Below are 26616 nucleotides of genomic sequence, written 5' to 3'. Positions count from 1 at the left end.
TTCCCTTATTGAAGATTGCCCCATGTAGCCCTGGCTGGGTAGCTCAGTTGGTTAGACTGTCAAGTGTCATCCCAATATGCTAAAGTTGTGGGTGTCATCCCTATATGCTAAAGTTGTATGTGCCATCCCTGGTCAGTGAACATACAAGAAGCAACCAATGAATGTAAGACTAAGCAGAACAACAAATTGATGTGTGTCTGTCTGTCTGTCTCTTTCTCCAAACCAATACATTTTAAAAAGTTAAAAGAATCTTCCCCACCAGACATTTAGCAAATGCTTACAGATCTTTCAAATTACAAGCTATACAACCTCTTCCTATGAATGCTTATATTAAGATATTTTCTACTAGTGATGTAAGTAAAAAACAGACCCTGTCATTTAAAATAAATACATATTATTTTGGTCTCTGAGTTCATGTTCAGCTTCGTTCCACCTTGAGAATGAACATTAAATAAACCCAGGGCTATGGGGGATCTAGTACTATCACTTACTCATCACTTCCGCTGAACATGAATGAGCAATGCTACACCTTAAAGTTCTTGTTCCTCCCTTGTATTCGTCCCATTCATATATTATTTAAAAGAAATAAAACAAAATCTTGGCTTCCAAGGGAGTTTCAAGAATGAGCCCCTTAGGTAACAACTGTTAATATTTTGGTGACTATGTCCCCAAGGAAGAAAAGGAACAGAAAGGAGGGAGGGAGGGAGAAAGGGAAGGAGAGAGGGAGGGAAGGAGAGAGGGAGGGAAGGAGAGAGGGAGGGAAGGAAGGAGGGAGGGAGGGACGAGAAGGAGGAGGAGGAAGAAGAGAAAGAAGAGGATTCTTTTACAGAAAGAAGACTTTAAAACTCTTTTCCACTTAACTACGTGTCGCAAACATCTTTCTATGTCAACAAATACAGACTGACACCCTTGTTTTGAATGTTATATGTGTCATAATTGCCTTGAACCGGTCCCCTATTTGTGGACATTTCGTTTTACAGGTTAGTTCATAAACACCTTTATCTACTTTATATTTCCCTCGGAAACGGCAGACACGGGTTATAATTTAATCTTTCCTTGGTGTCTCATTGCGTGCAAATCACTGAAGAAGCAGGAAGTCTAGAACTTCAGGCTGAAAGACTGAAGCCATCCTGTATACGGTTAATACGCCCGTTCACCATCCAGCCAGAGAACTATTGCAATGCACTAGCTGCCCAGCTTTCACCCCGGCCCCTGATGCCTCTTGGTGTCACTACGGTCTCCCTCCTCCCTCCTCGCCCCTTTCTCGTCCACAAACACAGGCAGAGACAAGGAGTGTGTTCACTTTCTCAAAGTGGGAAGGATGATTTGTTCCAACGCCCACTCCCTGAATTCTTCATCCGGACGCAGAGAGAATTATTCTAGAGGCCATGAGCGGTTTGAGAATTGGATTACTGTGCTATTCATCCTTGGAGTCCAAGGCCTCTGACTGTGTCAGCATGTACTTAGTGCTCAGTAACGGCTGCTTGGGTTCTGTCACAATTCTGGCCTCGGAGGGACACGTTCAGGGCTTGTGACCCTAAGATCATCTCCATTTACTGCACAGCTGTTTTAGTTCCTATTGCTTCGTTAATAAGTTTCCTCTTTTCTTCTCAAGACACTTCGGGCTTGCCGAGCCGGTACCCCCTTTGGTCACCACCTTGAATACCATCACAGTGCATTTCCTTTTTCTTACACGTGCCTTCCCTTTTTCTGGTTCCTTACCGCTGTTCCTGATTTTCCTATGAGACCTGTCCAAAGTCTACTCACTTATTAAATGTCCTTAGCCTATAGAGGTTCCCTCCTTTTTATTATATAGCTTCAAACACCCAGCCAGAAAACAGTTAACTCCAATTTATTCTAGGAATAGGTGCTGATGACTTGCAATCAATAAAGTATGTGAATATGGGTGAAAGAAGGGTTTTGTCATCGTTCTTTTCAAGTTACTCTTTGGGTTGAAGGCATTCCAGAAGCCTAAGAAAATAATAATACTAATAATGACAATAAACCTGTATTACATTAAGCAAATAAACTCAGATGCAAATAAGAAAAAATGAAGTATATACATAATAGCATATTTGTTGTAGTGTGTTACAATTTGAACAGGTCAGAGCCAGATGTAGTCAGGATGTTAGGATAATGGATTCTAAACCTTTTACATCTTCCTTTTCTGGTCCTTATCAGAGGTTAATTAATTTTTATTTTTACTGTTGTTCTATTACAGTTGTCCCATTTTTCTCTCGTTGCTCCCCCCACCCCACCCACCTCTCCCCTCCCCCACAGTCCATCCGCACCCCGTTGTCCATGTCCATGGGTCATTTATTCTAGTTCCTTGATTAAACCCGTCCCCTTCTTACCCTCCCCCTCCCCACCCTACTCCCCCCTGGTCACTGTCAGTCTGCTCCTTGTTTCCATGCCTCTGTTTCTCCAAATGAGCAAAACAGAAACAGAGGCATGTCAGAGGTTCTTTGTGTGAAACCCATAGAAGCTGCCGGCAGCGATGCTGACCTATCTGCCTTAGCCGTTCAAAAGGCCCATGTAAATGACTGCACAGTTTCTCTGTCTACGGAAAGTCCACATAAATCAAGGGTATTTGTAATATTTTCATAATGTCATGGATAACATCTCTGCAGTTTTTTTCAATTAATCAACACATGCATCTAGCACCAACTTTGTAAAAAGAGATTTTTTTTCCTAAGTACCAGAGTGCTCCTGAGATAGTAGAACGCCCAATATCTAACTTCCAAGGGTTGCAAAGTGAAATCAGTTTATCACAAACAATTAGCAGTGGTGTATCTGAGTTCGAAAAAGGGTACGACTCCATTCCAGGAGAAAACATAGAACAGCTTAGAGAATGATATTTTCTTCTAAGTAAATTTCTATAAAAGAAAGCTTTAGAAGTTGACTTTGGCTCCAGTTACTTAAGAATGCTCGCTCTTGAAATTATTCTCGAGTACTGGACAATCCTGGGCCTTCTTTAAAAGAAGATTCAAGTATAGAGCCCTGATAGATGATAAGAAAGGCTTCTAGAACTCATAACACCCGACTTATCCAAAGATTATCCATATACCTTGATTACTGCTAAAAACCAGAAAGTTAAGCAAAGGGACCCCCAAATAGAATAAAGCATCCTCTCAGCAGTGCAAAATTGGTGCCACAAGACTGACATTTTTGAGCTTTTCTCACAAGTGAGCCTCCACGGCCAACGCCGCTTAGAGGATTCCTTTATGTGCAGTCCACACGCACTTCTAACAAGCTCAGGCACATAACTTTCCAGCACACTGTAAATTATGCAGCAAATTAGAAGGGGAAAAGTTGCTACATAAGCAATGTGGGGACAGCAAAATGTGATGAGCTGCGCGTGTAGCTACTGTAAAAAATAGGCAAAAGAGCTTTTTAAAAATTATAAAGCAAACACACAAACGTGTATAATTTGTTGTTGTTTCTGAGTGCACACTCTCTGTCTGAGATCAGACATCATAGGAAGTGAAGACATTTAAGACAGGCTTCCTCTCAGAGCGCAAGACTGCTTCGGCTCTTGGCTACCGTGGGTTCTCTTTATTGAAAGTACTTGGTTGGGCCGAAGTGAGGAGGTACAGTGGCAGGTTCTTGCTGCCTGGGATTAACCTGTGCTTTCCTCATCCCTGACCACCGGCAGACAGGAACCCTGTGGTTCTTGATTTGTGCCAAAAAGACTCCTCCCAGCCTAAGGTCCTTCCATTGGAACTGCATATTCGGCAGCCCTGCTTGACCCTACAAGGGCGCAGGAGGGACTTAGGGTAGGGTTTCTGGGCCAAAAGTCGCCCCGAATGTGATTTTTGTATAACCCTTCCTTGGGCCCTCTTGGCAAGAATGGTAACCTATAATTTATAAGGGCATTTATTCACTCATTTTGAAGAACAGCTTTCAGGAAGTAAAAAATTCACGCATGTATTTGTCCCATAACACAAAGGCTCTGAGGTTCATAGGTATTCCACATACACATTTGGAACAAACAAGTGAATGAAGACATTCTAGGATCATATTGTCACAGTTATTTCAGAGATACTGCCATAGAAGAAAATAGTTTATGCTTATGATCCACTTTAAAAATAGTGATTTTTTTTTAAATAGATAAAAAATAGTTGATGTCAAAGCACCAGAAAAACAACCACACAAATATTTTGGAAATGTTGTAGTCTTTTTAAAACAAAATAATCAATCTGGTAAATTCTGTTTTCTTTTATAAAGCCACCCTTATCATAAATAAAATAGTTGGTTATAGGAAAATTTTTTCAGTTGAAATTTTGTATTTTCCACAAAACATTGAGCAGCCTTTAAACTGCATGCGTGGGACCTAAATTAGTGAAAGAGATTTTAAGCAAAGCGGTCCATATTTTAATACCCTATGATTTAGGATATGCAGTGGGGGGGGGGATAAATAGAAAGAAACAAATCATTTCTATTGTATTTCTGTTGTATGTACCATCAAAGCCTGAACAACTATATATAGTGAATTGGCAATAACTCAATATCTAGAACACCAGCCAAATTAATGCCATAATAAGGGATCCTTGTTGACCTTTGTGGCAACAAGGTACGCTCACTCTTGAAAGATGAAACAAAGTAATGAGATACATTCTGTAAAACAGACAAGACCACTTGTAATCCACCAATGACTTAATTACTAGAGATGCAATTTTGTAGAAAATATATGTCCTGAATCCTTTTCAGGCACTTGATATTCTTCATTAAATAAGACGGGGGAAAAGATTGAGAAAGAATTCAATGTTATCTACATTTTCCTTCCCTCTCCCTCCTACTCTCCTTTAGCACCTTGCTGTGCCCCCCTACTTCTTCCCCCTCCAAGTAACCTGATGCCAATTCTCCTAAAACCCATTTTGCCTCTTCCTTCTTGCCTTTGATATACAATTGACTAATAAATATATTCATATCTAAATGCAAACCCTGGACACAACTGGCTTTTAGAACCCTAGTCGATGCTCACTTTTATCTATACATTTTGCCTGTTATTATCTTCCATTTTCTTCTCCCTCTGAAAGGCCTACTTTTCTTCACAAGGGTCATTCATGTACTCCTAATTCATTCCCAAAGATCAGCTCAGAGCCTTATTTCTTAGCATTTTTAAAACATTTACTGTATGACGAGTGGTGGGGTCGGGGAGGGTAATAACTTTTTATTTCCCTCAGAGATGCCTCTCATTTTGTTTTCACACTAATCCTCTTAGGTACGTTCGATAATTATCCTCATTTTACTGATGAGGAAACTGAGGCTCAGATAGGCTACTAAGTACCTTGTCAATGGTCCCTCAAGCCTTGGTGAAGTTGAAGTCAGGACCCATGTAAGTCTAAGCTCTAGCTCTTAATAATATATATTGCCTTGCATGAATATTTTCTCCTTGAATTTAACTCAGTCAATGTGGAGCATCTACATAAAAACATACGTACATGTACAAACTTTATTATGTAAGTGGTCCAAAAGATCTGACTATACTGCCAATACTATCAGGGTATATAATCAGTCTTTCTTTCATTGATCTATTATTGAAAGACAACTCATTGGCCACCTGTTATTATTAGTTACACATCTGCTTTTTAACTGACCCAATTCTAGAATAAAAGAAAAAATCCATATGCTTTAATAAAGTAGAAGAGTAAAAGACATGAATTTAATATCTAGATCAGAGGTCTTCTTAGAGACGAGTGCTTTGGTTATTATTGTTTAGGCAAAAAAGAGCCTGCCGAGGACAGGGCGACAATGAAAAAACAAAGGAACAGTTAAGAGGCTCTGAAAAAGAGAGAGGAAATTGGAATTTTTTTATAAGAGAAAGTGGCATTGGGCCAGAAGGATATGGACAAAGAAGGACCAATCTGATGAGAAAAACTGAGTCACTACGTGAAATGGTGGGCCAAGGCAATGTCCCCTCTGATACATATTCGTTTGCAAGGATCAAAATACATTTTTAAGTGTGAGGTCTGGTGTGTGATATGTTTCTTGTCTTGTCTTTCAGACCATCAATAAAAGTTTTGCTACTGCCCTGGCTGCTGTGGCTCAGTGGATTGAGCGTTGGCCTGCGAGCCAAGGGTTGCTGGTTCGATTCCCAGTCAGCGCACAGGACTAGGTTGCACGTCGGGTCCCCAGTAGAGGGCACATGAGGGGCAACCACACAGTGATGTTTCTCTCCCTCTCTTTCTCCTTTCCCCTCTCTCTAAAAATAAATAAATAAACACAAATTTTTTTAAAAAAAGTTTTGCTACTGTGATTACCTCCAGTTCATGGTTGCCTGGAGGGCAGATGGGCTGCATGATGGGGCCAATAAGAAGAAACTTAGTCCTCTCTTTTGGTGGACACCATAATAGTGTTAAAGAAATAGCCACAGGGATCAGAGAAAACACCTTCAATGACAATAGAAAACAGAACAATGGTGATCCCCAAATTATAACCCGTGAGAGAAATATTAGGGAGAGCTTTGGGGTTTTACCAGAATGGGGGTTTGAATCAATTTATCTCAATCTGAAAGGGATGGGGAACCGTAGGGCATATCTTGATTACACTATAGAAACTCAACCATCTACATTTTTGTAAAGAACAATGTTGTGTTTGCTAGAACCAGGGAACAGACAATGACATAACTGTTTTGTAAAAGCAAATTTGAATATATCAGCATGTGCAGTCAACTTATTTGCTGACTTCAAAAGAGCATGATGAAATTTTTCGCCTGTTAAACCTACTATTGCCCATAATGAAAGACTCTATATGCACTAATCACAACATACAACCTTATGTTTGATCATAGCTTCTAAAAATTCATGATACAGGGATTCTTACTTATACTCAACACATTTTCCCTTCAGAAACCTGATTGGTTGTTTTAGATGCTGTGACTGATATAAATTGAGCTCTTAGTTGGAAGAAGTCTATAGGATCAAGCATCCCTGAGTTTCAGACAGAAACTTACTCTGAAAACATATATTCAAAGGTATGTGGATTTAATTCATTATCTGGTGTCCTTTCTGTTGTGCTAATGTCTTTTTCTATATTTCATGTTCAGAAGCTACCATGTATTCTGCATTCCTAATACTTTATGCTGTGTTCAGTTGCTGCTTCAGTTTGACCATAATTAAATTAGACTGTGGTTATTAAATGAATTATTTTGCTTTCTAATGCAGCGAAGTATATTTCCTTACATTTTAGTTCTAAAATTCTAAAGCACTTTTTAGGGCCAAATTTCAAAGCAAAATATTTATTCTAATTACTTGACAAATAAGAGTAAAACAATTTTCCACACTCTGTGAACAACTACTTTGAAAACCATTTTGTTTAATGACATAAAACAGAATCATCAACTAAAGGTCGTTTCCTCATTAATTCAAACTTATAAAAAAATCTGATTTAGGAGGCAGAAAAGGTCAGTTCCATAGCCAGCATTAGTACATGCAATGTTCACTTCCTGTGCAAAATTAAAAGTCTTTCTTCTGACAGTTTTCAAAGTTAGTCGAGGATTTGCACCACAAAGCAATGTGCATATTTTAGGATGGCCTGTTTTGCTTCATGTCTCAAGGGTTTTATTTGTGGAATAATCACAGTGCAGTGTCAAACAAAAGAAAGATGCCATTACCTAAATATGGAATCTTTTAAGTAGGTGTCATTTAAAAATTCATGGCATAATCACAAAATATTAGTGGCATCCTCTCCCTTTCACTCAACCACATCTTTTGCTCCACATCTGGAGCTTAGAGGTGATACCTGAGGATCTTGCCTGAAGTCCTACTCATGGGAACATCTAGAAGTAAATTCCACTTCTTCCTTACTCTATTTTGGCAAATTACTTAATGTCTTTTCTCAGATGATTAGGCTTTGCTTTTAATGGTAGCAACATTCAGGTAGACTGTACAAAAAAAAAAAAAAACAACATTTCTGTGCCTCCTGGTTCTAGAAGTATCAAATTCTGTGCACCTTGATGCCGCGCTCAATTTTAAAGCCAACTCTACTCTTTTAATCATTAATTGTAAGATACACTTAGCTTCTACGACTCTACAAGTTGTACAGGTACAGGAAAATGGCAGGCAAAATCCTGCGATGATAGATTATTCATTTCCCTACCACTTTTTCAGTCTCAACCTAAAGGAAAAGCATCTTTATCACTACTGTGTCTACAGAAACAACAAAATGGGCTGAGAGCCGGAAATCACATATGAATGAAGTAACCTCACAAAGCATGATCTCATCCTTTCCCTTGCAACAGACCAATATGGATTATGTGGGTTTTATGGAGCATTAATTGTGTCCATATTTGAGAACAGATAAGAAAAGTGTGCGTTGACATATTTCAGGGCCATCAAGAAATGGGGACCTGGATTTTGTTTGCCTGCCTCCTGGGAGCAGCTTTCGCTATGCCTGTGAGTAAAACACCCCCTGAGTACGTCAATGTCCAATTTCACAAGCTTGGAAATAAAACTGTCCCATAGTTGATGAACTTTAGGGTTCAAAACAGTATTAAGATCAGATGTTCTCGACAATTTTTGTGTTTAAAAAACAACTTAAAGAGCTTGCTATTAAAAAAAAAAAAGATTAGATTCTGGGATGCCTCCACCAAAGACTCTGATTTAGTACAGCTTGGGTGGGGCCCAGGACTCTGCATTTTAATAAGCACCCCAGGAAATTCCGTTGAAACAATAAACTTGCCAATATCACTGCCCATCTCTAGATGGAGGAAACTTTTGGAAGGGACCCTTGAAAGGCCCCCAGAGAAAGTACTTAAACCAGCCTTAGGAAAATACTAAAAAAAAGGACAGTTTTATCTAAAACACAATTTCTCACAAGCATCCAAATCTCTTCCTGGTCTCCAAACTGCACCGCTGTAACCGTCACAAGGTACAATTTCTGTGTTAGGAACTCCCTTCTTGAACCATCCATTTGTTCTGAGAGGCCTCATCCCTTTGGGTGTATGTGCTAAGCATGCGACTTTCGCATGGTTTCCTGGAATCCTACCTCCGCCACTACATATGGATGTATTTTACATTCAAATGTACCAAGGCCCAGGAAGTCTGGTCCTAGACATGGGTACAAAAGGGCAGAGACCTTAGATCACACGAAGGCAAAGTAGATGAGGAGCAGTTGATACAACCAGAGGCCAGCAAAGCATGCATATCTGCCTCCTTTGTTCCTCTCGCACCCCGAAGACCAAGATTCTGTGCTCTGCCTTCCTGAAATCCAACATTGTGGCAAGTCCTAGTCCCATGAGGACCCTTGCACTACAAATTCAACCCTTTTTTCCACTGCTCGATCCAACAGCCCTACTCTAACTGCTTATCTCAAGAAGGTATAGAAAAAGCAGTTACTTGACTAAAATAATTCACACTCAGACAAGAGTGAATTAACCAACCCTCTTATGAAATATCAGCATTTTACAAGACTAGGGACTGGCATAGCTTGATGTCAGAGGAAGATGTTCAGCATGATTCTCTCTCCTCTCCGTCTCACCCATTCCATGGCCAACCAGAACTCCAGAACGCAGACATCAGTCACTTGGCCTACCCTTTGCACAGGACAGACAGTCCTGGTTTAGATCATCATTCAGGTTGTTTTTTATTTTGAACTTTTAAATGTTCTTCTTATAAAAATGTTGACAGAATCATAAAAGGAATCAACCTAAACTTCAGAAATCCACTCTCATTTTCCACGGGGTTTTATAATGTTTCTACTTCAGTAATTTGCATGCAGTTGTTTCTTCTGCAGTTGTGTTATTTACTTTGCACACGAATTATGAGGGCTCTTTTTGATACTTAAGGACTCTTCCATCTCCTGATCTATAGGGGAAAGTTTGTGAGATGATTCTCTCGTTGGTATTTCATAGCCATGTAAGAGAAACATCTCTTCCCAACATGGATGAGTTTCATCAAGAAGTAAGATGGTGGGTGAGACAGAGCAGGATTGACAACATGGGTGGAGGGGTGTCTAAAGATTGTGTGCTTGCTCCTGATTCCAGGTCTCTCATCGTAAGACTGCAACCCTGGGGGAAAGTCTTTTAGTTGTTCTGGACCTCTTTAAAATAAGAAGGCTCCTCTCCTACACATCATGCGTGTTCAAACTAGAAGTAGACCTCAGATATATTCGGCATGGTATAGACTTTTTAAGTAGCTTCAAGCCTCTCTTAATGTGAACAACTGCATATTGACTTAATCTCTTCCTCTCTCCCTTTCCCTCTTCTCTCCCTCTCCCTCTTTCATTTTCTTCTCCTCCTCCCCCTCCCTACAAAAGCTACCACCTCATCCTGGGCACCCTGGTTATATCAACTTCAGCTATGAGGTAATTTTTCTGTTTACTAATTTTGACCATTGTTTGAGTTAAGAACATCCTGGGCTCTGTAAAGAATAGTATGTTGATTTTTCATTTCAGATGGTTCTCAGTCCCCACTTTTTCAGTTCCCACTCCCAGCTTCCTGGTTTAAGCCCTGATGAGTCACCTCAAGTCTGCGCTGCCCCAGCACACTCCTGCCTGGCCTCTCTGACTCAGTCTCTCCTCCTTATGTGACCATGAAAGTATTCTTCGTGAACTATCACTTGGGGCGGTGGGTTCATAATAGGGCAGAAAGTAAATTCTGGCTGAACACGTTTATTCTATCTTAGCCCCTAAAATGTGGGGAATCAGGTAAGATGTTATTTAAGGTCCTTTCCAGATAGAAAAGTCCCTATTCTAAGATGTTCATACTGTTCCTCACTTGTCTTTACTGAAAGATTAGTGACCAAGTAGTCTATGAGACATTCTTCAGAGCAATAGAAAGCTTGAGATTTCTGGAAATTTGGTTCGAGGCTCTCCTCAACCCCATGCTAACCATGTGACTTTGGCAAATCATTCTCTTTCTCTGAAACTTTGGTTTCCTCATCTGTAGAAGGGATATAATTGTAACACCCACACTTAAAAAATACTGTTTGGGGAGCCAAACAGTTAAGCAACATAAAAGGTGCTTTGTCAAGTATAGCTTGGGCAAGATTAATAATTGCTTGTCATACTGATATCAAATGCTGTAACACTATATTAAGGAGTTCCTGCACCTGATGTTATCTAGATATATAATTTTAATAAAGTAATTAAACTCTTACTTTTTTAATAGGTTCAGATGACAATCTGTGAGTCTATTTACTCATACAAGCTGAGGAGACATGTTAATAAGATTTTGAGGCAAGATCTTCTGTTAAACTTTAAAACGTTGACATATTTGACCAGAAAACTTGTATTACTGCCTCTTGTATTTTTAATTGTGACATCATATAAAAATAATATGATGGATATTATGTCACATTAATTTTTTCTGTTCTGTTTTGCTCTTGCAAAGAAGTGCAGGAGCCATGGACTTAAACACAATGGCTACTTTTGTAACCCCAGCGAAGCTCATAAACCTCTTTAACTTCCCATTACCTTGTCTGGAAAAGTGAGGGTGACGATACTGCCTCAGAATATGTGAGAAAGCATGAAAAAATGTGTGTGTGATGGATGTGACGTAGTGTCTGACACACAAGAAGCACCTGAAAAACATTGACCCTGTTCTTTCTCCTGTAGAACCCATATTTTCAGATGATCAATACTGGCAGGACTGCATGATTGAGTGCATATTTCATGTAACTATATTAAAACCTGTATTTTAATGTCTCTTTCTCTAAGGTGCTCACCCCTCTGAAGTGGTACCAGAACATGATAAGGCAGCCGGTATGTGGATATTTTGTTCTTTATTCTCCTAAAATATGAGGCATGCATTTCAATTCCCTTTTAAGTGAAATAACATATCTATGCCACATAAGACACTGATAGGAAGTCTAGTGCGTAGAAGGTCTTACAGTTAGAAATTCTTGCACGAGAACAGTGGATAAATATTCATACTGTCATAACGGCACAGACAACAGTGCCACTTCTCCAGCTGCAAGTTGATGGCGCCCGTGGTAAACCTGACTCTCTGTTTCTCACCAGTACACTTCCTATGGGTACGAACCCATGGGTGGATGGCTGCACCACCAAATCATTCCCGTGCTGTCCCAGCAGAACCCCCCGAATCACGCCCTACAGCCTCATCACCACGTCCCCGTGGTGCCAGCTCAGCAGCCCGCGGGCCCCCAGCAGCCAATGATGCCGGTTCCCGGCCAACACTCCATGACTCCAACCCAACACCACCAGCCAAACCTCCTTCCGCCCGCCCAGCAGCCCTTCCAGCCCCAGACCGTCCAGCCGCAGCCTCACCAGCCCCTCCAGCCCCTCCAGCCCATGCAGCCCCAGCCACCCGTGCACCCCATCCAACCGCTGCCACCACAGCCACCTCTGCCTCCGATGTTCCCCATGCAGCCCCTGCCCCCAATGCTCCCTGACCTGCCTCTGGAAGCTTGGCCAGCAACAGACAAGACCAAGCGGGAGGAAGTGGTGAGTATGTTCTGGAGCCGCTACAACACCAGCTTCTTCGGTATCAGTAGCTACCGACTCTGTTACTGCAAGTGCGTTGTAACTTTATATGATCGGCAAGCTTGTCTACACGGCTTAGTCATTAAGACCACGGCCTCTATAGTGCGTTTAAATTCTTTAATTCCTACCAGAATATATCTTCCTGAAGTCTGTTAACTCTAAGGACAAGAGTACAAAAGAATATCCGTTCTCCTTATCTTTCAAGTGTTAGACTAACAACAGTAGGCTAGAATTGCACTGAAGATTTTTTGAAAAGGGTAATTTCTGAGAGTGAGGGGATCCAAATATTTGAAGAGGTAGGTGGGAAATCTCTTTAAAGACCTACAGGAAGATTACCTGTCTAAAGTGGGTTTTAATCTAACTTGGAGGACGCTAAACCATACAGAGTGTCAGATACTTTTTCAGTGCTAGGGTTCTATAGATTGAGCTTTTAGTGAGCTTTCACAGTCAAGCACAAAATCTGCCATTACAGAAAGCTCTCCCAAATAAGTGTGAAATAGCCAATAACAGAAATGACCCTTATTCATACCACAAGCCCTTACTTTTGTGTATTATATGAGATGATATAATTTTACTGTATGTATGTACTCAAATGTAATTCCAAGTTACAAATGCTATTGATGATTTTCTACTGAGACACAGTGAGGGGTGAGGTGCGAAAGACTTGTATGGGGAGCCAGGATACCTAGGTTCCGGTCTTAGCTTTGCTTCCATTGAGATGGTATGAAACAAGATACTTCAAATGCCTGAGTGTTTTCCCTTCTATAAAATGAAAGAAAGTGACTAAATCAGACCATTTTCAAGCCTCTGTCCAAGTACAAATAACCATAGTGTCCCAATAGAAAATTATAATATATGCCACACATAGCTTCACAATTATGAAGAACATGAGGCAGAATTTTGAAAACTGATTGTATCACAAATAATCTGGTGCCTATAGTTGATTATTCTAGTCTAAGACACATGTTCCCTCTTTGTATAGAAAATAAATTCATTTATCTCTTTATTAATAGTTGTACTTCATAATGTGTTTACACCCTGCCAGAGCTATTTATTAAAGGTGACTGGACAACTAGTTTAAACTTTTTTAAACTCCTGTGTAAAACAGAGTATAAATATTGATAGTCTTGTAGAGTTGTGATAACCTCAGAGCTTGGCATGCAGGAAGTATTCAGTAAAAGGTATTGATTGTTATTTTATTATTAACTAATAGTTTTAAGTGTCCTAAAGGCAGGAGCCTCCATCCTGGATACCTCATTTCTAATGTCAATGAAACCACAAAGAAACTTTGAAAATTACAGAGTCAAACTCAAATGGCTGTACATTGTTTTTGGCAAAACTGAAGCTATCTGTGTTATTGTAAATGGTACTTGCGAAGAATACTTGTCAATGACTTTAATTGTTCTTTTGCGATTTTCTTTCAGGATTGAAAGATCAGAAACTGAGAAGAGAACTGAAGTAGAGATTTCAGTTGCTTTTAGAACGACACAATGATGTGTGCCTAGCATCACTTTACTCAGTAAGCTCTGTAACTACAAATAAGCTCCATTAGCAAACAATAAAAACGTGTAAAAAATCATCCACATCTTTGTGTTGAATTAATTTTAAAATTTCATGTCCCTTGAGAGAACAATTTATAAGGGCTATTCCTGAATAAGGTAGGAACTGCTCATTTACATGTCCAACTGACCATTCTGCAGGTAAGCGAGTATTATATTTCATTTTAGAAGAAATTTAAAATATGTTATCTCAAATCCTTTTAAGAAAAGAAGTTGATATATTAGTTAAAATAGTTGATAAAGTGAAAAGTTATGAACATGTACTTTCTCTGAACCTGAACCAAATAAAGGGAAGTTTATACGAAGAATTCTTTAAGTTAAAACAATAAGCTCTTGAGAAATGCTTATATTACAAAACAAATTAAGGCTTGGAACACTGGCTCTATAATGCACACCACATTAGTCAATAAAATTTGGTCTTTTGATCTCATTTTACTGCAACATATTTTTAAATGAAATTATGTGATATGGATAATAATGTACTGAATTTTAAATTAGTGAGGTAACTAGTTTTCTTAAGAAAACTTTTATTAAATGGAGCTTCAAATAATCACAGTGATTTTACATATAAGTCATTTCATTCACTTCATAATCTTTAAGATAATAAATTCTAGTGTATAGTCTTCAAAATGTTAACAGATGCATAAAATGGACTCAATACAAGATGTCTTTCCCACTCACAATTATACGAATCCTTTTTTCCTCCTACACCCACACAAAACTGTAAACACCCTTTACAGGGTTTATATTACATAGCACCCACAGTAACTTTATTCCAGTACTTTTATGATTAAGGCCCCTTAATCATTTTCCGGAATGAATAAACATAACATTACTGTGAGAGTGTCAATATTCAAACAAATAACTTGATTTTAAAGAATTTAGATTAATAAAAAGTAAGAAAGCTTTTAATCAATTGGTATGGAACAAGTCTAATCAATTTAGTAAATATTTATTAATCACCCTCTAGGACAAGGTACTATTTATTCCATGCCCTAGTGAAAACAGTAAGTCCGCACCCTTAAGTAATCTGGAATCTACCAATGGAATAAAATAAGCTCACAAATAATAAGACAGGGCCGAACAGCAGTAATACCAAGACAGAAGTAGAGCCAAAGTGCACTGGAGAATCTAGCAGACATCATGAACTAGCTGTCCAACAGCTTCCTTTCTTCACCACTCCTTCCCTGTTGGCAGAGCTAGAATTCATCCCAACAACTGCCCTGCCTCCAACTCAGGAGAAATGAGCATCCTCCCCTGTCCCAGAGCATGAGTGTTAACTCCTCCATGTCAATTATGCCATCGACTACCATAACATACCAGAGTCATATCAAATACAGCATTTATTCTGCTGGCCAGTGATTGGTTTAGGAATGAGTTGTGGTGGAACCCGAACAATAGATGAGGCCAATAGGGGAGTCTGCTAGGAGAGGAGTAGCTTCTGGAAAGAAAGATTACCTTTTCATTATACACACAGACACACCAGGAAAAAGTGCTGTTCTTTTTGGATCTATTTGTTTGAGGATGTGACGCCTGGAACTCTGTCTGCCATCTTGTGACAGGGAGGGGCAGGTAGAAAGATGCAAAGTCCCTAGGTCCTTGGTGGCATCACTGTGTCCCTAAGTTAACCAACTCTGGAAGCATCTATCTCTAGGGAGATGACACACTCTATTTCTATGCTAGTGTTTTTCAGCTGTGGGCTGTAACTCATTAGTGGGTCATATCACATCAGAATCCCCATCATTTATGTCATTGTAGCAAACTGTCTCTTCCAGCAATGCAAAGCTTATATGAGGGCAGGACTAAGGAGAATTATTTGAATGTCATTGGAAGTCAATGACTTTCCTGAAAAAAAATTTGACAAAAGGAGATAAAATATACATCCTAGCATGTTCTTCAAAATATATGCCCCCACCCCACCCGCCACATACTTTGTCTTCCACGGCTCATGAAAATATTGTCATTACATTTATTCCTACTGAGGAAAATTTTAAGGCTGTAAGTGATGATGTTACTTGAAGACTATGTGTGACAGAGAAAAGAGCACAAACTTCGGAGTCAGCCTGGAGTTGCTTTCACTTTTACTGATAAAAGAGGAGTCTCTATTTGGGAGTCATTAACAAAATAAGTCACCTGTTATAATAATTCGAACAATGTATATGTGTGTATACACACACGTTCAAATCCCCTTTTTAATTTACAGGAAAAGAGTCAGGCTTTGGAATCTAAAGACCAGTCACTATGGAATGAGATACACCACACAAGATAAATTTTAACAAGGAAGTGACACTAGTGTGGTAAATGTCCAAACATGTGTTTTAATATAATCCTTCTCATGGTGGTCTTCTATAGTGAACATTGTTCTACCACATTAAACAATGTACATTAACCGCAACGTAGCATGTTCCTGATGGTTCAGAATGAGACTCACTCTGTGTTATCTTGGAAATTCACAGGTGATAAGGCTCTTATGCTTCTTTTAAACTGTCCCGTATTGTACCTGCCCCTTTCTGCTCTCAGCTGTCACTTCTTCTTTTTTTGATTAATGTGTATTAAAATCTTCAGATGTGCACCTTATTTTGAATATATATTATCCCTAACAAAATAAAGGGCATTGGTCCTGGAATTGTTATTCTGGAATGTCCACAGTTACTGTGAGACTTTTATTTCTTGATTCCCCAATGGTGGCGGATGGTCACAACACAAAATTCTGACATGCAGATGTCACCATATACCGTAACATAGCTGATGGAAATGGAATGAAATCGAGCACTTCTCATTCATTAAAACTCCAGCTTAGTCAGATTCCCAATGTTGCATGTATTTGAATCAAATATAGAAAAAATCACTAGATACTAATGACCAAGACTCAAAGTCTGGGCTTAACTAAATAGCAATCCTGACCATAAATGCATTAATAAACCCAAACTTAAACCTAAAGAATTCTCAAGTTAATAACAAAGCAAAAGTACATTATTTACAAAGCTGTGCTGTGTCTTTGAAATTAAGCTGAAGAGACGGATGAAGTTTAGTAAAACACCTCAAAGAAAATCTCCTCTCACCACAACCACTCCCATATCACTAATAAACTTGAAATCTTCTCTGCTCTCATTCACTCTTTGTTGGTGAGGGCTTCCATATGCATAATTTTTTCCAGAGTGCAAATACATGTCTAGGGATTACCCTAAGAGAGTCATCAAAATGCATGGAAAGATATGTGCAAAGATATTGATCATAGCACTATCTATATCAGTGAGAAATTGGATCTCACTTAAGTTTTCCTATAGATATCTGAAGAAACACTGTGATAAAAAAGTATGCTTTAGAAGGAGATTTATTAGTGGAGAAAATGCGACAAAGTAAAAATTAACATCAACTGTATATTATTTGTGAATATGATACATGACTATAACATGTAAATAACTGAAACTCACACATAAACGTACATAGAAAAAAACTACGAAGAAGACGTAGCTGTTTGTATGAAGATCCAATTTTTCCATAATAAACATACATTACTTCTGTAATCAGAAAGTTTCCTTTGATGTGAACTTTGGATCCTGCTGGGTCCCCCTCAGATAAATTCCAAGTAGAAATCAGTTTATATGTACCTGAGTTTTTCAGAGAAACACTTTGACCAAAGAGGGGTGAAGGAAAAGGAGCGACTGGCTTTGGCGGGAATAAAAATGAACAACACAAACAACAAAGAAGAGATGAGCATTATGACGTGAAGGAGAAAGAATTAGAAACAACACAAAAAAAAATAAATAAAGAAAGAAATGACTATGGAGGCATTCGATCCAAAGTTAAGTGGGTTCAAAGAGCAGGCAGCTCAAAGGTAAAACACAATGTCTAATAAAGGGCTGGGGGCTTATGGTGAATTTTCACACTGAATGAGTTTTCTTTTGATTCAGACAATGCCTGAACTACTTGCTGATTTAAAGCTCATCAACTGTCTAACTTTATTTTGGCACTGCAACTGGCTATAATGTAATTTGTCTCTCTGGTGCTTAATTACATTGGGTCTGAGTCATCTGAGGAGGTCAACCTCAATCAATAATAACTCCAATTAAGCAGAAAATGCTCATGATTCACTTGTTAAAAGGGGAAAGGAAGATGAAATCTAACACGTTAATTTTCAGGCTGTATTTCCATAACCACCTATCTTGATACACGAATTGAGGCTGGAGGGTCAAAGGACTGCTTGGAAGCCATCTACACTTTGTCAGACACATTAATAGTTGCCACATTTTTCAAATCAAAGTTCAGATATAAAGGGTGACAAATACAATGTGATATTTGAAATGAGAGACATATGTTAACTGGTAATTATACTCCACTTGCACTGTTCAATAAGAATCCCCATGTGGCTATTCGAAATGAAAAGAATTAAAATGAAATAACATTTAAAATTCAGCTTCTCGGTCACACTAAGTTCAGTTTAAGTGCTAAGAGGCCACATGCAGCACAGATACAGAGCATTTCCACCACCGCCAAGAGCTGCTCTGTACCCTGCTACCTCCTCAGGTGGAAGAAAACTTCCTATTCATTCAAAGATTTAAACAAAAGATAGGAAAAACACAGAGTTGCCGCTTAAAACCAAACATCTCAACTACCCCTAACAAGCCACTTCCCAGGCATTCCAGAAATGATGATCTTGTATGGGAATTTTCTGAGAACCGTAAAGGGCCCCTCTCGCCCTCAGGTTGAATCACACCCACCAAAATGGTTTTCAGTCTAGTTTCCACTGAAAACTGACAAATCCAGAGTTCGACTAAATGAAATGTTCTGCTTCTAAGACAAACTATTTCAGCTCCCAAAGAATGGCCATTTATTTTCAAACATCCACACTGGAGGAAGGAGGCTGGGGTGGCCCTGGCCCTAGTGCTTCCTTGGGAATAGGCCAAAATCTAAGCTGACAGAAAGATTAAAGTAATAAAAAAACTGAACGCTGTTTCCATGCCTGAGGGTGGTTGACTGGCTGCAAACATCAGAGAATATTTACATTCTTTTCTGTTTTGTGGTTCAAACCAACAGTGCAACATAGGACAAACGGGTGCACGCGCACAGACACACACACATGCACGCACACACATGCGAGCACACAAATATCACAGAGTTTACCTGTAGTGAAAGAACATGGCGGAGACATATACCATTTGGGCAACTTGAAATAAAACTTTTCTGCATCCTAATCATTTTGAAACGATATGGTTATTATATCAGTAATTATCATCAAGGCACATTACATTTCTTGCAATATCAAATTCTGTTAAGGAAAAAGATCAAGTTGCTCATTTTATTTTAAGCAACATCCTGTTGACACCTCTTCTCCCAACTCCACACAAAAGGAAAATACTGAATTTCCCCATACATTTGAAGTTTCACCCTTAGAAGTAAACAATTGCTGAAAATACCAAGATTGAGTTTAAGGTCAAGACTTATAAAAGAATATAAAATAGTAAACAACTATTAATTTTTAAAAACACCAAACAGATCTAACTGTTAACAGCTTAACATGGTAATCACAAGACAAAAGAGATTTGAACCAATTTCCCACATTTCCAGAACATGTGGCCTCTAGCTGTGTTCCATATTGCTTTAATAAAATAGTCATCAGCCTATGCTTGTTGCGAAATTCCTGTTAATTGGAGTTTTACTTTTTGTTTTTTGTAATTTGGCTCATAATTCCTTTTGCTCCAATTTGGTCTAGAGCTTTATCAGCAGGGGTCATTGGGTGACGTTTAGTTATTCAAAAATACTTCCCTGCTGGGAAGAATTCATCGTGGCTTCATCTGAAACACCTGTCTCTTCTAGAGGATGAATCCTTGAGAAATAAGATTGGACTGGGAATGGTGAGCAGTAAATCATGTCTAAATCACCTATCAGAAAAATATCAAGATCAATAAAGTTCTCTTACAAATACCATTGCCCTGTCATCAACAACAGAAAAAAAAATGGCCCAGGGGCAAGCATTTACTTATTTTTTTTATTAATCAAAGAAATGTTTTAACAATGTTAGAATCTTGTCCTTGGAACAGCCAAATCTTGCTTTGCTCTCCAAAGAATTTTCCATGCTTCCAACTTGCCAGTGGAATGTGGGGGCTCTGGGGTCAGAGAAGTATCCACACAAGGTCTAAGATGGCTTCCCAGTGTGATGGTTTGGTGTGCAGGCTGCACAACAGGACTGTCCACGTTTACAGTCATGACCTTTGCTTATCTGCTGTGGAAACTTGGAGAAGTTTCCTAGCCTCTCTGTGGCTCAGATTCCTTCTCTATAAAATGCACTAATGTTAATATCTGAGTCCTTTCCTGTCAATGAGTCCTAAAGCTCAATAAATGTTGCCTACAGTCCTTATATTCAGAAAGGGAGCCTTCTCCTGGCTCTGTACTCTCCCAAAGGGAGAACTACACAGTTAGAAACACAGAATGCCATATGATTTGAACTTGGAACTTTTATATGCCACAGGCTCCAAAGTCAAGCACATCTGTCATTTATCATTGGGCCATGTCTGACGTATAGCAACCAGAACACCTCCCTTACTGATTGCTACCTTGTATTATCCCTGCCTTCGCCTGTCCGTCATCCCCTGAGGCCATTCTTTCCCACCCTCAAGTTTACTCTAAGGACAATGAGAGAGTAAATCCTCCAGGAGGATGCCATGGATTGCACAAGGCTCACCGGAGACCAGAGTATTAGACCTCTTCCCTCTGAATGTCTTCCTTTCAGCTTCTTTGTAATGCCTGGTCCCCATTTATAGTGCCTCCCAATTCTGACACTTCCCTGTCACTCTGGCATTGGTCACAGCTCAACTAATTCCACTTTAGACATTTCTTTATCTGTTTTTCTCTAGAACAGTAGTTCTCAACTGAGACAACTGGAACCCCAAGGGGACATCGGGCAATGCCTGGAGTCATAATGGTGGTGTCGGTGAGTAATGGACTGGTACTGCAGGTTACCTAGTAGGAAGAAACCAAGGATGCTGCTAATCATCCTACAATGCACAGGACAGACCCCACGATGAACGATTCAGACTTGAACGTCAACACTGCTGAAGATGAGATAGTCCACACTCCAACAAACAATGCCAACATTAAATCAGTCTGTGTGCTTTTATTTTATTTTATTTATTTTTAGAGAGAGGGAAGGGAGGGAGAAAAAGGGAGAGAAACATTGATTGGTTGCCTCTTACACACGCCCCAAGTGGGCACCGGCCCCACAACCCAGGCATGTGCCCTGACTGGGAATCGAACACATGACTTTTCAGTTTGCGGGACAACGCCCACCAACTCAGCCACGCAGGTCTGGGCTCTGTGTGCAGTTTTAAAAGATACTTGAGAAAGAAATACCAAGAGTTCAAATCTTAAAGTTGGTAAAGGGGGCTTTTCACTTCCTGCACCAACTGCATCAGCAAAATCTAAAAAGCTTAGGACCGGCCAGGGTGTTAAAGAAAATTTGCCAGATGAAGAGAGGGCTGTCCCAGGATTAAGTCAGCTGGTGTGTCTAAATCAAAACCATTCTGCAGAAACTAGAAGTTACTTGCTCCTTCAGGAGTTAGTTAAAGAGGAGAGTGTTACTTGTTTCTTGAAAGGTTCCTTCAAAGTGGTCATGCTACCTGAGTAATTAAAAGGAGAAAAATAACCAGAGCATTAGCCACCACTGTAACTACTGAATTAGAGTTCATTTACTTTGTCTGGGAAATGTTCTATTCCGGGATTTGCTTGAATTTGGCAGGATAACGAGAAATTGGGAGTTTTGTTCATAGAGAGGGTAGGGATTTAAGATGCCTGAATTCTCACGATTTTGAGAACCATGTTCTCCAAAAGTACTTTCTGCTAAGTATAAAAAGCTTTTGGCTACAAAATTATTAGCAAGAAACCTCCAACCGCCACGGAAAATAAAAACAGTGTGCTATAAGTAGAGGGGACTCAATTTGATGGAGTGCAGACCTTGGGTAGCCTATTTGATGTACCCAGGACACGACACATCTTATCTGTCCAAGTATCAATCTCAAGACACTCCTCCAAGTGATATGAAGCCATTTTCCTGGGCTCCCATACACCACATATCAAGAAAACAGCTGTAAATAAGCATCAGCTCAATGCCTCCTTGTCTAGGGCCCTTCTCTTATTGGTCCACCCAGGCCAGAGTGTGCAGGCCTCTGTTTCCCAGGATATTTGTGCATGCCTCCATTTCAAGCAACTACTTGTTTCTTTGGTCTCCCCACTAGACGGCAAGCTCCTTGAGGCTGATTTAGAAAAATACCTGGGAACTGGTCGGTGTGCTTAACATCTGCGCACAGAACCATCATGGGCATTAAAAAACCACCACCCTTTAATACAAAATTAATGCTTATAATAAAGTGAACATTTACTGGACTCATTATATTCTAGGCCTGTTCTAGGCACATGACATATAACACTCATTTAATTCTCACAACCTTGTAAAGGAAACGTTTTCTCATCCTCACCAGTGGGGCTCAGTTGGTTGGGCATCACACTTAAAAGTTAAAGGCCATCCAAGTCAGGGCACGTGACTGGGTTGCAGGATTGCTCTTTGGTAGGGCGCGTACAAGAGGCACCCTATCCTGGCTGCTGTGGCTCAGTGGACTGAGCGTCGGCCTGCCAGCCAAGTGTCACTGGTTCGATTCCCACTGATGGCACATGACTCGGTTGCACGTCAGGTCCCCAGTTGGGGGCGCACGAGAGGGAACCACACAGTGATGTTTCTCTCCCCTTCTTTCTCCTTTCCCCTCTCTCTAAAAATAAATACATAAATAAAACAACAAATAAAATAAATAATTTTTTTTTAAAAAAAGAGGCGCCCTATCGTTTCTCTCTCATGTTGGTGTTTCTTTCCCTCTGTTTCTCCCTCCCCCCCCAAAAAATAAATTAATAAAATCTTGAAAAAGAGTAGTCTCTATCTCAAATTTATAGACGAAGACCTGTTTAAACTTTAAAAAGAAATGAGGCAGCACTTCTTAAAATACACACACCCTGTCCTGCTTTTTATGAGTGCCATTTGAAAGGTAAACTAATTTGTCATCTGACGCTAGGAACCTAACTAAAGCAACCTGTATCTATTTTTAACATAAAATAGGAATTCAACTGGATCCGAGTCATGAAAACTTGTCTCCTTTTGTCACTTAATTTTTCTGGCCCATTTGACCTCCCAAGGATGAGCTAAGGACCTAAATGTAAAATAAGAAATCCGCAAGAACCCCCAACCCAGTAACTCCTCTGTGGTTATGACAGACAACGACAGATGAGGTGGAAACTTCTGCAAATATCGGCAAGGATCACCACACAGTAGGCAGCCTGTTATCCAGCCCTGGGTGTGAATCTGACCATGAACAACCCTCACTCCTTCCTTGGTTCCAAAAGACAGACTAAAAACTAATAAATGCAAGTCCAAGTTCTCACAGGAACTGCAAGGTGCTGTCTTTCTCTTCTTGGTTCAGTCAGGGGAAGCTACAGTGGGAACTAATGATGGGTTGTTAGAAAATCCAGGTCCTGGCCCTCTATTATCTTCCGTCCCAGGTAGCCCACTTCAACACGTATAGAAAGGCCATTACCAGTGACATTAGGAAGTTCACTAGAATGATCAGAATAGACGGCTGCTGATAAATTCTTAGCATGACACTGAATTAGAACTAATTGGCTGGTATATTCTCTCTACCTGGCATTTGATGTCCAGATTCAAATATATTATAAGGTTCAAATATCTCAATAGCTTCCTGCATTGTAGCTTCTACAAATGTCAGCTATCAGGACGGCAGTTTAAACTGGCTAGGGAAAAGTTTGCAAATTTGTACAGCTGCGTGCAATAACAAACTCAGGCTCAGAAGGTTTACAAAATCTCATTTTTGTCTTGTGATAATGAAGTTGGGCTCAACCTGGGCTCCACAATAATTTATGTTAATTTGAAAATATGCATGAAAACAACTTCAAAATTTCAAATCTATTTCTTTTTAAAGACAGTTACGGGTTTCTAAAGTACTTACTGAACATTTCTAAAATATGCGATTCCTATCAGTAGGATTTAAAAAGACAGAAAATAAAGAGGGATTTCACTGCCTCTGTGGCTCATTTTCCCACAGGTAGATAGAAATGTTCTTGGATACCAGTAATACGTGTGCAGGAAACCGCTATCACTGCAACCTGAGTTGACTTATTTAATCTTTTTTTTTTTTTTAACTTTACTAAATTTGCAACAGCATGGATGGACTGCGTGAGTTGAATGACAATCTTAAGTCTCTGTCCTCCTTCAAAATGAAATCTTTCAACAGATTGTAAATGATGGTGATTTAAGAGCAGCAAATTTGCTCCAAAATCAAACTGATTTTCAACAAATTAAATAATATATATTTCAATTATTTTACACATATGGTAGTGTATGTGCATGTGGCAAAGAAAGGGAGAAATCTGCAAATGCATTGAAGTGGCCTGTCACGTAGTTCAAGGGAATAGATTACTGATCTGTAGGAAACCTGTGAGTCCACCTTCTTAAAGTTAAAAATTATTCACCAAATAAACTAATATGTAACGTGATCCTGTTGGTTCCTTTAGGAAAGAGTCAAAGAAACTTTTACTTGTAGTTATATGAAACCAGCAAATAGCTAAGCTCTCTGAACACTTTGGTAATATTCTAAATGAATAATAAGAAAGAACAACACAAACAAAGGAATTAAATAGAACAAAGAGCAGAATAGCAGTCAATAGGGGGGAGGGGGGAGGGAGAGAAGGGGGATAAGTAAGGGAAGGGTTTAATTAAAGAGCCTGTATAAAAGACTCATGGACATGGACAACGGGGAGGGATATGATTGTGGGAGAGGGGGTGGGTTGGGTGGGGGAGAGAAATTAGGGGAAAAGGGGACAACTGTAATTGAAAAACCAAAATAAAAAAAGAAGACGGATTTTGAGGTTCTCTCTATGAAATGATAAAAAAATAAGGTTTGTACCAGAAGCTGCAAGCAGGAAAAGCAAGGCTCTCTGGCTTTCTGAGCCAACCATCTGTCTTTGCCGCATGGAGCACCACAAGGGAAAAGTCAAACCACATTTTGTGGTTTTACATCAGGACCCATAGTGCTTGTAGATGTCATAGAACCTTGACCCCTCATCATATTGAGGGAAAGGGCAATGTTTGCCCTTGTCCCAAATGCCCGTCATTACATAGTGCGCAATGATCCGGACCCCAAGAGAGGCTCAAAAGCAACGATGTTTAGTCTCAGTTCTGTCATGGACTAGCCCGGTGGCCCTGCCATAACCTGATCCACTCTCTCCCTCGGTTTCATCAACTGTCACAGAAAAGCCTTGCACTAGAAGGGCAGTAAGACCTATGCAACAGTAACATTATAAGCCAACATGCATCATTAAAGTCAAATTGCAATGATTTTTAAATACTGAGGAAAAGCCAAAAGGAAAGGTGCAGGAGAAATGGTGGGTCCTTACTGACATTTGCTCTGAACTTTCAATAAAAACATGAGTCTCTTGGCAATGATATGTAACATTCTAGTCAGCCTGGCTCAAAGGCTCTGAACCTTCTCCTAAAGCAACAGGCAGGGACATCTTAAGTGTCATTTGAACCATCTGAACTTTGAAGCTCAAAGAGACTCGAGTGCTAAAACAAGTGGAGTGAATCTCTCCAAAGCTATTACTCCTCTTACTGTTTCCTGCCTGCATCTAACTTCCCTGGAGGCTGCTCCGAAATTATTCCCCCATGAAGCCTCTCACATCCTCCTGCTTTGGGTCCTGCCTTACTTCAAGCACAAAACCGAGCCTGAAGTGCACAGACCATATGTTCTTACCTCTCCAGGGTCCTTACACCTCAGCAGTAGCAGCAGCTCCAGGCAGAACTGCCCCCTCATCCTGCCCGCACCAAATCCCTGTCCACTGTGGGAACGAAGAAGGACACTGGAGAAAAGGACGCTGCTCTAAGAGCTAGATGAGCCAGGCAGGCAGGCTTCCCAGCTGGAATGCATGGCTAGAGGCCCTGGGAGGGAGAAGGCCTGGGTCACTGTGGTCCTCTGAGTCAAACACCCTGGGGACTCTCAGCTCTAAAAGGCCTCCTTGGGCATACAAGGCTGAGAGGCACTGAACACTTATGAGGGGGGGGGGAATTTTCAAGTTGCAAAGTTGATACAAATGGTTACATAGACTTATGCCAACTCACAGCAAATGGTCGAGTTGCAATACGAACACTAGACAGAACAAATGATTTAAATGAAATGCTAACTCATGTATCTGATAAGGCACTTGTATCAAGAAAGACAAATAACCTGATTTAAACATGGGCAAAGGTTCTGAATAGACCGTTCTCTGAAGAAAACTTTCAAATGGCTAATAAACAAATGAAAAGATGCCGGACATCATTAGCCATCAGAAAAATGCAAATCAAAACCCAAGTGAGATACCACCTCACACCTAACAGGAAGGGAAAAAGAAATGTTGGCAAATATGTAGAGAAACTGGAACTCCCACACATTGCTTATGAGAATGTAAATGCACTGGAAGGATAGTTTGCGCATTTCTCAAAATGTTAAGCATAGAGTTCCCATATGACCCAGCAATTCCATTTCTAGTTATATACTCAAGAGAACTGAAATATATGAGG

General features: G+C 39.8%; 2 protein-coding genes across 2 annotated transcripts in view; one reads left to right on the top strand and one right to left on the bottom strand.

Annotated features, from left to right (window-relative positions):
- ARHGAP6 (Rho GTPase activating protein 6) overlaps positions 1 to 26616 on the bottom strand; it is a 222823-nt gene that overhangs the window by 102277 nt on the left and 93930 nt on the right. The gene's annotated exons all lie outside the window — the stretch shown is intronic.
- Positions 8343 to 12600, top strand: AMELX (amelogenin X-linked). Its single transcript, XM_090265199.1, has 4 exons — positions 8343 to 8396; positions 10258 to 10305; positions 11659 to 11703; positions 11962 to 12600. Exons 1-4 carry the CDS (start codon positions 8343 to 8345, stop codon positions 12598 to 12600), a joined length of 786 nt encoding a protein of 261 aa, XP_090121325.1.

Source organism: Furipterus horrens, unplaced genomic scaffold (genome assembly GCF_987537825.1).
Source record: "Furipterus horrens unplaced genomic scaffold, mFurHor1.1.pri manual_scaffold_17, whole genome shotgun sequence".
Lineage (NCBI taxonomy): Eukaryota > Metazoa > Chordata > Mammalia > Chiroptera > Furipteridae > Furipterus > Furipterus horrens.
The sequence above is the reverse complement of the archived record's forward strand: the minus strand, read 5'-3'. Positions and strand labels throughout refer to the sequence as shown.

Bases quoted from the DNA above. Each gene is read 5' to 3' on its own strand.
- AMELX (XM_090265199.1), top strand. From the start codon at position 8,343: ATGGGGACCTGGATTTTGTTTGCCTGCCTCCTGGGAGCAGCTTTCGCT. The intron at 8,397-10,257 runs GTGAGTAAAACA...TCCCTACAAAAG, and splicing joins GAGCAGCTTTCGCTATGCCT to CTACCACCTCATCCTGGGCA. The intron at 11,704-11,961 runs GTATGTGGATAT...GTTTCTCACCAG, and splicing joins AGAACATGATAAGGCAGCCG to TACACTTCCTATGGGTACGA.